Source organism: Cotesia glomerata, linkage group LG1 (genome assembly GCF_020080835.1).
Source record: "Cotesia glomerata isolate CgM1 linkage group LG1, MPM_Cglom_v2.3, whole genome shotgun sequence".
NCBI classification, from domain to species: Eukaryota; Metazoa; Arthropoda; class Insecta; order Hymenoptera; family Braconidae; genus Cotesia; species Cotesia glomerata.
This window is the reverse complement of record NC_058158.1, coordinates 1,687,029-1,699,865: the sequence shown is the minus strand read 5'-3', so window position 1 is coordinate 1,699,865 and position 12,837 is coordinate 1,687,029. Positions and strand designations below refer to the sequence as shown.

Here is a 12,837-nt window from a genome sequence, read left to right as displayed (position 1 = left end):
GCGTCCGTGACTTTTGGGACACCCTGTATATATATATATCTGATATATATATGTAATATAACCAGCCTTGTCATGAGAATATCTCGAAAAGTTTTCAACCGATCTTGACGAAACTTGGTGCACATATTCTTTGGGTAATTACCGAGGTCGAGTTCGAAGATGAGCAAAATCGGTTAATTAGTTTAGAAATGGCGGCCATTTAAAATTTTCAAAATTTTGTAAATTTCAAGTTTTGTAACTTTAACCGTGAATAACATTTGACTGACAGAAAAGAGCTCATTTCTGGAAACTTTATGGTGAATCTGATTATATTACCTTCAATTTGACCTATAACACTTATACTTTATAAAGATTTTTATTAATTTTATAGGCCATTCAAAAATTTTAAAATAATAAAAACTTTTTTTCAAATGTCGTTTTTTTAAAATGACTTTTAAACAGCTTTACCGACCGATTTCAAAAACTAATCAGCTCTTAACATAAAAAAACTACGTCGATCGCCGCCGGACCGGTCAAAATCGCTTGGTTCGTTTGTGAGATATCGTTGACGAAAAAAATCGAAAAAAGCATTTTTTTCAAACAAATTCCGAAATTTTTTATCTGATCAATTCACGGTTTGAAATTCATCATAGAATTCAAAAAAACTGTTTAAAAGTTATTGCGGATTGAAAATTGAAAAATTACATAAACGTTTTTTATTCAACAAATTAAATAACATAAATAAAGAAAATCTCATATCACATGAAATCTACCTTCTATTTCGGGTGAGGCCGAATGACATTTTTATTTTTATTTTTATTTAAACACTTGCTTGACCGCTTAACTTATATTAGCTGGCCAACGTGACGAAATAAAATAAAAAAATCCCGCGTGGAAAATTTTATTTCCGTCTTCTTTTTATTTTCTCATGTTAGAGGTCCTACTCATTTGAACATCCGGTTTCTTTTTTGATCGATGAGTCAAAATATCAATTGGCGGAAATACCCGTTACTTTGACCTTCCCTCAAGCGGTGTTTAAACTTTTACTCTTGTTAATTTGTTTTTCTTTAAATTTTTTTTTAACTTGCCTTTCATAATTCTGAAATGATTTACGGGTAAAATTAACAATAAAAAAATTGGTAATTATTTATTAGAGTCAAACCTATTTTTAGCCAAAAAATAGAATGAAAATTAAGTTAGCTATCTAAAAATTTTTAGAATTTTTTTTATTGAAAAATAAAAATTTTCGGTCATTAAAAACTTGAAAAACTCTAAGTGCATTTTTTTAAAAATATTTTTTAGTTGTAATTTTATTAATAAAAAAAATTATAAATTAAAAACGTCGGGTAATTTATTTTTCATGATGAATTGATGATAATAATAAATTAAATTGGACCAAAAATACTTTTGAAATATGAAATTTTTCTTTTATTTTTTTTTTAATAATTTTTTCAATAAAAAAAATTATAAAAATTTTTAGATGTCGGCTAACTTAATTAATAATCATAATAAACTTAACCGACATTTTTAATTTTTTTTTAATAATTAAATTATAACAAAAAAATATTTTTTTTAAATTGCACTTTAAGTTTTTTACAAATGGAATTTTTTTTTATTTTTTTTTTGTAATAATTTTCTTAATAAAAAAAATTATAAAAATTTTTAAATGTCAGCTAACTTAATTTTCATGAATTGATGGATAATCATAATATTTTTTTTTTAATTTCATTGTTTTTACGGCGGTGATATCGAAAATATCAAAAAATTAATATTTCAATTAAAAAAATCATCTTTAAAAATTGAAAAAAATTTTGGCTTCAGATTTTTTTGATAAAATTTCTATTTTATCTTTGTGATATATTTTTTTTTTTATAGTACATAAAAAAACGAACAATTAAAAAAAATTGAACATCACAATTTTCTAAAAAATTTATAAATTTTTTTGAAAATTTGTTAAAATTGTAATAATAAACTTTTTTTTAAATTAATTTTTTTATGTATTTTTCAAAAAAAATATATCAATAAAATCAAATAGAAATTTCGTTAAAAAAAATGAAAATAATAATCGTTGACCCCGCTTGTACATATTTACCAAAAAAAAAAATACTTAGAAGAATAAAAATTGTTCAAATTGATTTAAAGAATGTGGGAAAAAAAGTAACTTGTTAAAAAAAACACTAATAGGAGTATTTAGCCGGTTTTTTCAAGGTTCTGGTATTTCTTTGTTGCCTCAGATTGCTGGGCACAATTATTGTCACCGCAGTCTAACTATTAAATTCTTAACTCTGAGCATCATTCCGCATAATTAGCTTCCGTAAAAAATATAATCCATGGGAAAGAGCTTAGATAATCATAATCTCAATTATAAATTCACGTTCACGCTGTTTTTCTAAATAAATAAATAAATAAATAAATAAATAAATGAATAAATGAAAATATAAATACAATAGTGCGAAGATAAATCATTGCACTGGTGGTAAGGCCGTTGAATGATATTGATTAAATATTACGCGAGTTATGTTAATAAGAATGCAAAATCTTGGGTAACAATACTCGAGATTAGCATTAACAATAATATAAATGACAGCAATATTCTGGACCGTTGAGTCACTTGACTCAAGGCCCGGCCTTGTCTCTCTTATGACAGTTTAAATTTCTTCCGTGTTATACATTCTTATCCACCTTAAATGTAAATACAAATAAAGGTGTAGAAGTAACTATAAAAATAAATATTAATATCCTTGTAAATCCATTGAAATTATGAAAATTAATTTACCAGATATTTGATAATTTTAAGAATTTTTTTAACAAATAAATTATGGCAAAAAAAATAAGAAAAAAAATTGACATGTAGAAATTTTAAAAAATTAAAAATGCTATTTTTTTTAAATAATTTTTTGAAACAAATTTATTTGTTAGAAAAAAACTAAAAAATAATCAAGTACGATTGCTAACTTTAAGGCGTTTTTTTGTTTTTTTCATATTTTGATAGGTCATACCTTTAAAAATAACATACTAAAATTTTTATATTAAATTTTTATTTAGTTTATTTAATTTATTTTATATTAATCGATATCTCAAATAGCTTTTGAGTTCCAGCCATTTAAAGAGTAGACGCTCGGCAGTTAGAATAGGATAATTTTATTTTTAAACGCGTTTTTCTCAAAACAGCGTTTTTCGAATTTGCTGCAGTGATTACTAGAAGACAAATGATCCAGTCACTACCAAATTTTTTTCTGCATGTGCTGTATATAGTTCTCCATACAATAACCCTACAGTTTTTTTGTCTAATAAAAAATCAAATTTTGGCAAGCCAAAAACGACCAAAATTTTGGGTAAAATTCAACCTTTTTCTTTAAAATTGTCGCCATTTTATCAATTTTTTATATTTTTTTTCGACCTAGGGTCATTGTACGGACAATATTTTCTAGTTGAACGAGAAATTTTTTTTTTTATGTTTCATCCATGGAGAAGGCCGGAATTACTGTAGCAGTGGAGGACCTTTTTTTTTTTAGCGCCGTCGGAGATCGCGTGTAACTCGGAAAATATTCAATTTTTTTCTTCAAAAATTTTACTGTATATTCTTAAAATATGTATTAATATACCCTTAAAATTTTAAAACAACTCACACAGTAGTTTTTTTTTATTTTAATTCCCAAAAATCGCCTTTTTTTAGGCTGTCACACTAAGTGTATCCCTTAAAAATGCAATTTTTAAAAAATAATTTTTTGGAACAAATTTATTTGTTAAAAAAAAAAACTAAAAGATAATCAAGTGACTGCTAACTTTAATGTCATATTGAAATTGCGCAATTTGGATTAAAATATTCCTCAAAAAAATCCTTAAGAGCCATTTGACCCGAATTAATTAAATCAATAAATCCAGTAGCCAGAAGACAGTCTAGTCAACTAGCCCCATGTTAATAACAATTGGTTAGACTAGGTCGGGATGCTTCGGGTCTCTCTGATTGTCTGCGGGCGTCGGCTGACTATACATGCGAGCCTTTCACTTTTCTTATCTCACGCGCAATAATGTTGTTGGAACTTGGAACTGCTGCCGCCTCCACGAGCACATAGACGTGCTGGTGCTCACGTACAATCACCAGCTAGCTATTATATACAACAACTACTTAAGCTCGAGGTATTATCAGAGTCTGGCTTTACTGTGCTTCTTGTCTACTTTAAATATATATATATATATATATATATATATATATATATATATATAGCAGCATATATATATATATATATATATATATATATATATAAGAATCCAGCGAGTGTTTCTTCAGCTTTAGCTTCAGCATCTCACAATAAACCGGCACACCAAAGCGGTTTGCCTTCGGCGCTCTTCATCGACACTCACGTACACACTCATTTAGTGTTCCTTGATATGAAACATTGTAGCGTTGCAAACCCAACGCATTTAATTAAATCCCTTGTATTTGCTTGGTCTATTGCTTGATGTTGATGTTCATGATGGAGATGACGGTCACACGAAAATGCTGTGTGAAACATGGAACATTTAAGAATTAATATTTTTATTTTTAATTTTATTTAATGATACGTAGTACCAGCAATCCTTGCAGAAATAAAATGTAATATTATGGAAATTGTATTCTTGATGCCCAATGCTACGACTGAAAAATAATTATTTAACCAGATGCTCAAGACTCGAGTGACCTAGCTCCGGGACACGGGAGACTGAGGATCCAGGAGCGAGGTATCCTAGCGTGATGCCGAGGACCTTGACCTGGGATCTAGATTAATCTTAAACATAAATAAATCCCGTTTATCATTCTGTTTTAATTAAATGCCTCTTAATGTATTCATTATTGAGCAACTATATTTCGTGTTTTATGCACCTTAAATTAACCATCTTGTTGTTTGTTTCTTTTATTAATTTTATTAATCACTCGGTTTTACCGAGTTGATAAAATGCATTGTCAGCGTACGATTGTATTCTGCCTTTTTTTGTCTAGTTCTTTCTAAATTTTATTTAGGAAAATACCCGGAATAAAAAATTTATTAATTGGAATAAAAAACTTGTTTTTTTTTACTGTTATAAAAAAAAATTTTTTTTTAATGAATTAAAAAATTATACTTTGATAAAATTTTAAAAGAAATAAAATTTTTATGATTATTTACAAGTGAGATTTTTAATTTTCATTTTTTTGGATGAAATTTTTATTTAATTTTATTGATATATTTTTTTTTTTAAATATAAATAAAAAAAATGAATTTAAAAAAAAAATTTTTTTAAACGAATTAAAAAATTAAACTTTTATAAAATTTTAATTTATAAATTTTAAAAGAAATAAAATTTTTATGATTATTTACAAGTGAGGTTTTTAATTTTCATTTTTTTTAAATGAAATTTCTATTTGATTTTATTGATATTTTTTTTTTAAATAGATAAAAAAAATGAATAATTAAAAAAAAAAAAGTTGATTATCACAATTTTAACAAATTTTCAAAAAAAATTTATAAATTTTTTAAAAAATTATATTTAATTTTTTTTTTAATTGTTCGCTTTTTTATGGACTTTTCAAAAAAAAAAAATATATCAATAAAAGATAAAATATAAATTTTATCCAAAAATATGAGCCGAAATTTTTTTCCAACTTTTGAAGGCAAAAAAGCTATCAAAATCTTATTTTTTTTTTTTTTTTTTCACGACATTTTTTATTATAAATGCGCCATAAAAACAAGTAGAATTAAAAAAAAATTTTTAAATGCTAATTTTTCACTTAGATATGGTCAAAAATAGGATGGACCCCACTTATAAATAATTATTTTAATTTTAATCTAAAAAAAAATAATACTTAATGTTTTTTTATTTCATTAAAAATGAAAAAATTTAAAGAAAAAATTTTTTTTTAAATATCTGACAATTTTTTTCTAACAAATTGTAAAAAAAAAAATATTTTTAAAAAATAGCACTTGTAATTTTTTTCAATCTTTAAACGTGGAATTTTTTATAATAATTTAGTAATAAAAAATTAAAAAAATAATTGTTAATTTCAATATCACGATTAATTATCAACAAAATTTTTTAAAAATAAATCTAAATTTCCTATTATAAAAAACAATATTCTATTAAATAATTACCATTTTTTTTTTTTAAATTAAAAAAAACTAACTAATTAAAAAAAAAATTGTAAAGTATCTTCAATATTAAATATCATCGATATTTAATAGAATTTGATGACTAGTAGATACTTCCGCGGTGAATTGAAGGATGTTGTATCACATATAAAAGACACAGGCTCTATATAAGTAACTTGGTTTGCAATATACATATACATTCTTGTTAGGACCGCTCGCAATTCCCATATATACTTGAACTGCCAATTGAGATAGATACATGTAGTTTGTTGTATCAAAGTCGACCTCGCCTGGATCTCCTCTCTCTTTCAAGTCTCGAAATCTTTTCCGGTTAATTAACTTACGCTTCCAGACATTAAACTTATTGCTCATCTACAATAAATAATTAAAAATATTATTGAAAAAACTTACCTTACAGAAACAATAATCAGCAAACTTAGATTACTGGATTATTATTAAATAATATTATTTAATTTAACAGTAATACACTCGGAATAAAAAATAAATTTCTCGTTGATTAGTTTGACATCGAGAGAATAAAAATGAATTTAATTGACTGGGTTATCGTGCCCGTCAGACTGATTGGGAAACCTGGATAAATTATAATAAATATACTCTTATATACTGTAGATAAAAAACGAAATAACAGCGTAGCGTTTTATTTCGTCAAGCAAGAAAGCAAGAGACCCTTGACTGAAAAATAGTAAATATATAATATAATAAGATTGTATTGTGGTATATCCGGTATGGTTCGCTGTAGCAAAACGGACGTTTCAGCAGCCTCGTACATGCCGCTGGTACTCAATAGTAAGGTGAGTTAGCGGTGGGAGATACGAAGGTATATAAAACCGGCTGAAGATCGGTTCGAGTCAGTCCAACGACCAGACGCTCTAGTCGCGTGCCCGTGTGTGCGAGAGAGTGAGGAGAGACTCCAGGATCTTAGATCGAGGATCTTACTTGACAAGCGAAAAACATCCGCGAGAAAAACTTCACACAGTAGTCGCGGGTGATTCTGTGCACGATTTTCCAATAGACGTTTTTGTTTCATAATCATAACTGGCACAAATGCTGATAGTTCATGTCCACATTACGCTTGCTGATTGCGCGAAAGTTTTTATGTAATATTCAAGTTTTAGCAAATTGCCAATTTTACTTTTCGTTTTTTTTTTTTTAACATTGCTTTGAAATAAAAAAAATAAAATTAATTTAAAAATAAATTAAAATTAATAAATTTAAATAAAAAATTTTTATAATAAATATAAATAAAAAATTTTTATAATAAATATAAATACAAAATTTTTATAATAAATATAAATAAAAAATTTTTATAATAAATATAAATAAAAAATTTTTTTGTTAATTAAAAAAAAAAAAAAAAAAATTGGTGGATAGTCAAAGCACAGAGCACGTTTACTGTGTGTGTTTTTAAATTGTCAAGACCGTAAAATAAAACCAAAGTTTAATTCTCGGGAGTGCTGTTATAAAGCCGCGAGATATAATTGGGATTGTTATTTAAATTTTTAAAAATTACTTTCTGTGGCTTAATTTAAATTTTTAAAAAAGGAAATCTAATTATTTGCCAAGTGGAAACAAGCTTTTTAAATAATATTATTATTATTGAAGATTCGAGTAAGTTCATTGTACTTTTCCAACAAAATGTCATAGATACGCTATAACTATAATTTAATATACTTACATTCATGTTCTGGCAAGTTGTTTTATTTATTTTTTTATACTATATTGTAATGTACAATATAAAGCAACAGATATTTCAACACTCGATTCAGATATACGTGTGCTGGTACATAACATGCACATGTAAATCTAATAATTACTATTTTTATTATGTGACAGTAATTAAGAAATTAAAAATAATTGTGCAATGGATTGCAATTTTTTGCTTTCATAGGACACGTAATCCTATTGAGACTCACCAACAATTTTATAAATTAATTGCTAGTTAATTTTTCGCTTATTACGATTTAAAACTCTGTTGATAATTTATAATTATCAAGATTGAGGTGTAAATTAACTGCTGAAGGATAATTAATAATTATTTATGGTTTATGGTTTGTTATTATCAGGATCGATCGGAATGTTGACGACGAGCGAGACGCAGCTGTCGACGCTGGTGGCAACAATGACCGATCCGAACTACAAAAATTGGCACATCCCAAGGCCTTCTTTGGTTATCGGTCGCGTTGGTGATAAAGAAAGTGGCGACGAGTACTCTGTCCATAATTGGGTCCAGCATCATCATTACAACAATCTTAATTCCAATTCTGATAGCAACGCACCTTCGGGTAAAAATTCATCATCTTCACAGAAATCAACAGTCAGTGCACATGTAAGTTTTCTTCGTTCTTCTTTTTTTAAATTTATCTATCTAAAATTAATAATTAGCAACCGTGCAGTCACTATGTGACTGCCGTGACTTGTGAACTAAAAATAAATACAATTTTGCGTTATTAAATAATGAATTTTGTTAAATTGCACTGTACTTTTTTAAATATTGACGTTTTTAAAGATATAAGCTCATCCTGATGTTACACTCATCAAGAGCTTTCATTTGAGTACCCACTTGCATTTTTGATATATTTTTCATATATACATATATGAAATACATATAAATATATGTAATATATATAAATATATGAAAAATTGATGTGGATACTCAAATGAAAGGTCTCGGTGAGTATAACATCAGGATGAGCTTATATCTCTAAAATATATATTCTATCTCTAGATACATAATTAAGAAATTACCTTGTATTTTGTGAAATATTGACATTTTTAAAGATATAAGCTCACCCCGACATGACACTGATCAAAACCTTTCATTTGAGTACCCACATCAATGTTTCACATATTTTATATATTTATACATATTCCATATACGTATATATAAAAAATATATCTAAAATGCATGTGGGTACTCAAATGAAAGCTCTTGACGAGTGTAACATTGGAATGAGCTTATATCTTGAAAATATATATTCTATCTCTAGATACATAATTAAGAAATGACTTTGAATCTTGTGAAATATTAACATTTTTAAAGATATGAACTCACCCCGACATTACACTCATCAAGTCCTTTTATTTAAGTACCCACATCAATTTTTCATATATCTATATATATTCCATATAACTATATATGTATATATATGAAAAATATATAAAAATGCATGTGGGTACTCAAATGAAAGCTCTCGATGAGTGTAACATCAAGATGAGCTTATATCTTGAAAAAATATCATTAGTTGACAAGATAGCAAAGTCAATTCTTAATTATTGACATTTCTAAAGATATAAGCTCATCCCGATGTTATACTCATCAAGAGCTTTCATTTGAGTACCCACATGCATTTTTATATATTTTTCATATATATACATATATAATACATACAAATATATAAAATATATGAAAAATTGATGTGGGTACTCAAATGAAAGCTCTCGATGAGTGTAACATCAGGATGAGTTTATATCTTTAAAAATGTCAATAGTTCACAAAATACAGGGTTATTTTTTAATTATGTACTTAGACATAAAACATTTTCAAATGCAGCCTAAATATTTATTTAAATTCAAATCAAGACCTTTGCAATGACACTAAATATCACTAAAAAAAAATCGATTTTGTCTTCTGACTATCCTGAAAACAAAATTTTTCTTATTCCCTTAAAAATATAGATAATTATTCAATCAATTAATTATAATTAAATTTTTAAAATAGAGCATAGCATCATCAGGAACTCTACTACTCACAGCAGCCAATTTAGCAGCCATACAACCGCCAACACTGGTGCCGCAAAAGCAAAAATCAGCAGACGCAGCATCAGTAGCAAGTAGCACACATTTTACAGTCGTCAATGGATTAGGCAGATCGGTAGTTATGTACAAAAAATCCTGGTGTGCAAGACATCAACTGACGGTTCTTGTTTGTACGATGAGTTTTCTTTTTATGGTTGGTCTATTAGCTGGAGTACTTTACATGGAGAGTAAGCATTTATTCAATTACACTTCCATATATTAACAATAATAATTATTCATTCATCTCACTGCTATTTATACCATCTTAAATCACTGTTTTATCTTCACAATCATCATCATTAAATCAATCAATCAATAAATTGATTGACGAGACTAATTAAACACGTTTATTTTTCAGTGCGAGTTCGCGATAAATACGACTAAATAAATAACTTATTAAAATACCACTGGGAGAGAGAGACAGACGTTGTTTAATTAAAATTAAAATTACGGCGACAGGGTACTCGTGGATATGCCAATAATTATGGGATAATTATTCATTTTCTTTAGTGCAGAAACTTTCTGGATAAATAATGAAGAAAAATTTAATTATCTTAGCAGAGGAGCGAGCTGTATGAAGCCAATAAATCAAGCGGCCATTCAACTTTGTTTGTGTTTAAATATACACGCACAGCTAATTAAAAAGTTAATTATTAAAATAATAATTTAACTTAATTATTTGAAATTATAAATTGTCGCCTACGAAGCTCTTTGTATCTGTGATACTTATTTATCTTGTAATGCGTTAAAATTTATTTTCTACTTCTAATTTCAAGTAAATTGATAAATAAATAATTTATAAATAACAAAATGTATTAATAAAATAACATTGTAGAGATTGTAGTACTTACTTCGACCTCCTGAAGCGTCTGTGTCCATCTGTAATTGGGCATGTCGGCTCCGTTTCCACTGTTGGGCTTCAGCTTGCCTTTCTCAACCTCGTCTTCTTCATCATCGTCTTCCTTTGTCTTCGCTTCCTCTGGTTTCTTCTTTTCAGCCGCTGCTTCGGTCTGGCCGTTTACCGGCGAGGAACTGGTACCAGGAACTGATGCACTGGACTGGATTTAAAATTAAAATTCAAGTGTTTTAATTTTTAAAAAAATTATTTTGTTGATGAAAATTAAGTTAGCCAACATATAAAAATTTTTATAATTTTTTGTATTGAAATAATTATATTAAAAAATCAATTTATAAAAAACTTGAAGAATTTTATGTGCAATTTTTAAAAAATATTTTTTTTTAATAATTTTTTTTATTGAAAAAATTATTTTAAAAAATAAATTTGTAAAAAATTTGGAGAATTTTAAGTGCAATTTTTAAAAAATATTTTTTTGCTTCAATTTAATAAATAAAAAAATTAGAAACGTCGGCCAAGACGTTATATTTAGTATTATATTTTGTTGAGAAATTTAATTTGATGGAATTATAAATACCTCAGACTTGTTAGTCCATTCTTCTTCCAACTTATCCGCCATTTCATCAGTTACCTCTTCAATTTTGCAAGGACTATCATCATCCAACATCATCTTCGCGGCTTCTTGTTCTTCTTTGCGCTTCTTTTCTACGTTTTCCTGGCGTTTTTGCTCCTGTTTAGCACGTTCTGCTTTTTCTTTGTTGTGCTTGGCGATAGCTGTAGCTTGATGCTTTTTGAATTTACTATTTACCAGCTGAAAAATTACAAAAATAAATTTGAATGTTTAATAAAAAAATAATCAAGAGTTTTAATATCATAAATTAATTTTGAGCATGAAATTATTTAAAAATAAATTAAACTAAAATTAGCAAAAACTTGATAATTTTTTTATTTTTCTAAAAAAATGAATTAAACCTAAAAAATTATTTTTAAAAAATTGCATTTGTAATTTTTTTAAACTTCTAAAAATGGAATTTTTTAAATAAATTTTTTTGCTATAAATTATTTGTTAAAAAACTTCTAAAAATATCAATAAAATTCATTCCAGTTCACAAAATAAAGAATTAAAGCTTTGTTTAATTAAAAATAAATAATAATTATTTTAAAAAAATTGCATTTATAATTTTTCAGAGCTTTTAAAAATGAAATTTTTTAAATAAATTTTGTCGCTATAAATTATTTGTTAAAAAATTTCTAAAAATATCAATCAAATTAATTCTAGTTTATAAAATAAAAAATTAAAGCTTTATTTAATTAAGAATAAATTATTATTTTTAAAAAATTGCATCTGTAATTTTTTTAAGCTTCTAAAAATGGAATTTTTTAAATAAATTTTTTTTCTATAAATTATTTGTTAAAAAACTTCTAAAAATATCAATAAAATTCATTCTAGTTCACAAAATAAAGAATTAAAGCTTTTTTTGATTAAAAATAAATAATAATTATTTTAAAAAAATTGCATTTATAATTTTTCAGAGCTTTTAAAAATGAAATTTTTTAAATAAATTTTGTTGCTATAAATTATTTGTTAAAAAATTTCTAAAAATATCAATCAAATTAATTCTAGTTTATAAAATAAAAAATTAAAGCTTTATTTAATTAAAAGTAAATTAATAGTAATTCATTTTGGTAGTCCTGAAAATTACCTTCTCAGCTGCTCCTTCGCCACCACCAGTGTAAAAGTCCGTTTTACGAGCAAGGAAATTGAAGATAGTGTCCAATAGCTAAAAAAAAAATCAAATTAAACATTATCAAAAGACAATTTTAAATGATTCATCGATTAACTTCTAGAATGATCTAACTTTTGAGGTTAATCAAGCGACAAAATATCATTTGTCACCGATGAAAAATTAAAAACTTACATCCTGGACTCCTCCTTCGTGCTGCTGGGCCATGGCCATCAGCATCCCATCGAATTTTTCCTCCCTTGACATTTTAATATCTATTTATTTACTTTGATTATTATTTATCTCCACGAGTATCAATAACACAAGTCACATTGACCGACGTCTTTGAAATAAC

General features: G+C 26.2%; 2 protein-coding genes across 4 annotated transcripts in view; one reads left to right on the top strand and one right to left on the bottom strand.

Moving 5' to 3' along the window:
- Nucleotides 1-10,443, top strand: part of LOC123275107 — a 19,490-nt gene extending 9,047 nt beyond the window's left edge. The window contains exons 2-5 of one of the 3 annotated variants that reach the window (XM_044743030.1): nt 7,690-7,715; nt 8,171-8,433; nt 9,826-10,090; nt 10,261-10,443. In XM_044743030.1, coding sequence (XP_044598965.1) covers nt 8,182-8,433; nt 9,826-10,090; nt 10,261-10,286 — 543 coding nt within the window. In that variant the 5' untranslated portion in view covers nt 7,690-7,715; nt 8,171-8,181 and the 3' untranslated portion in view covers nt 10,287-10,443. Of the gene's footprint in view, nt 1-6,933; nt 7,205-7,689; nt 7,716-8,170; nt 8,434-9,825; nt 10,091-10,260 lie in introns of those variants that run through there. The other 2 variants (XM_044743031.1, XM_044743029.1) reach the window with 2 other exon arrangements.
- The window catches only part of LOC123275102 (nuclear migration protein nudC), a 23,932-nt gene extending 11,095 nt beyond the window's left edge, over nt 1-12,837 (bottom strand). Inside the window, exons 1-4 of the mRNA XM_044743025.1 lie at nt 12,678-12,837; nt 12,462-12,539; nt 11,336-11,569; nt 10,754-10,960 (exon numbers count right to left, since the gene is read on the bottom strand). Of these exons, the coding sequence (XP_044598960.1) occupies nt 10,754-10,960; nt 11,336-11,569; nt 12,462-12,539; nt 12,678-12,749 (591 nt within the window). The 5' untranslated portion in view covers nt 12,750-12,837. The remainder of the gene's footprint in view (nt 1-10,753; nt 10,961-11,335; nt 11,570-12,461; nt 12,540-12,677) is intronic.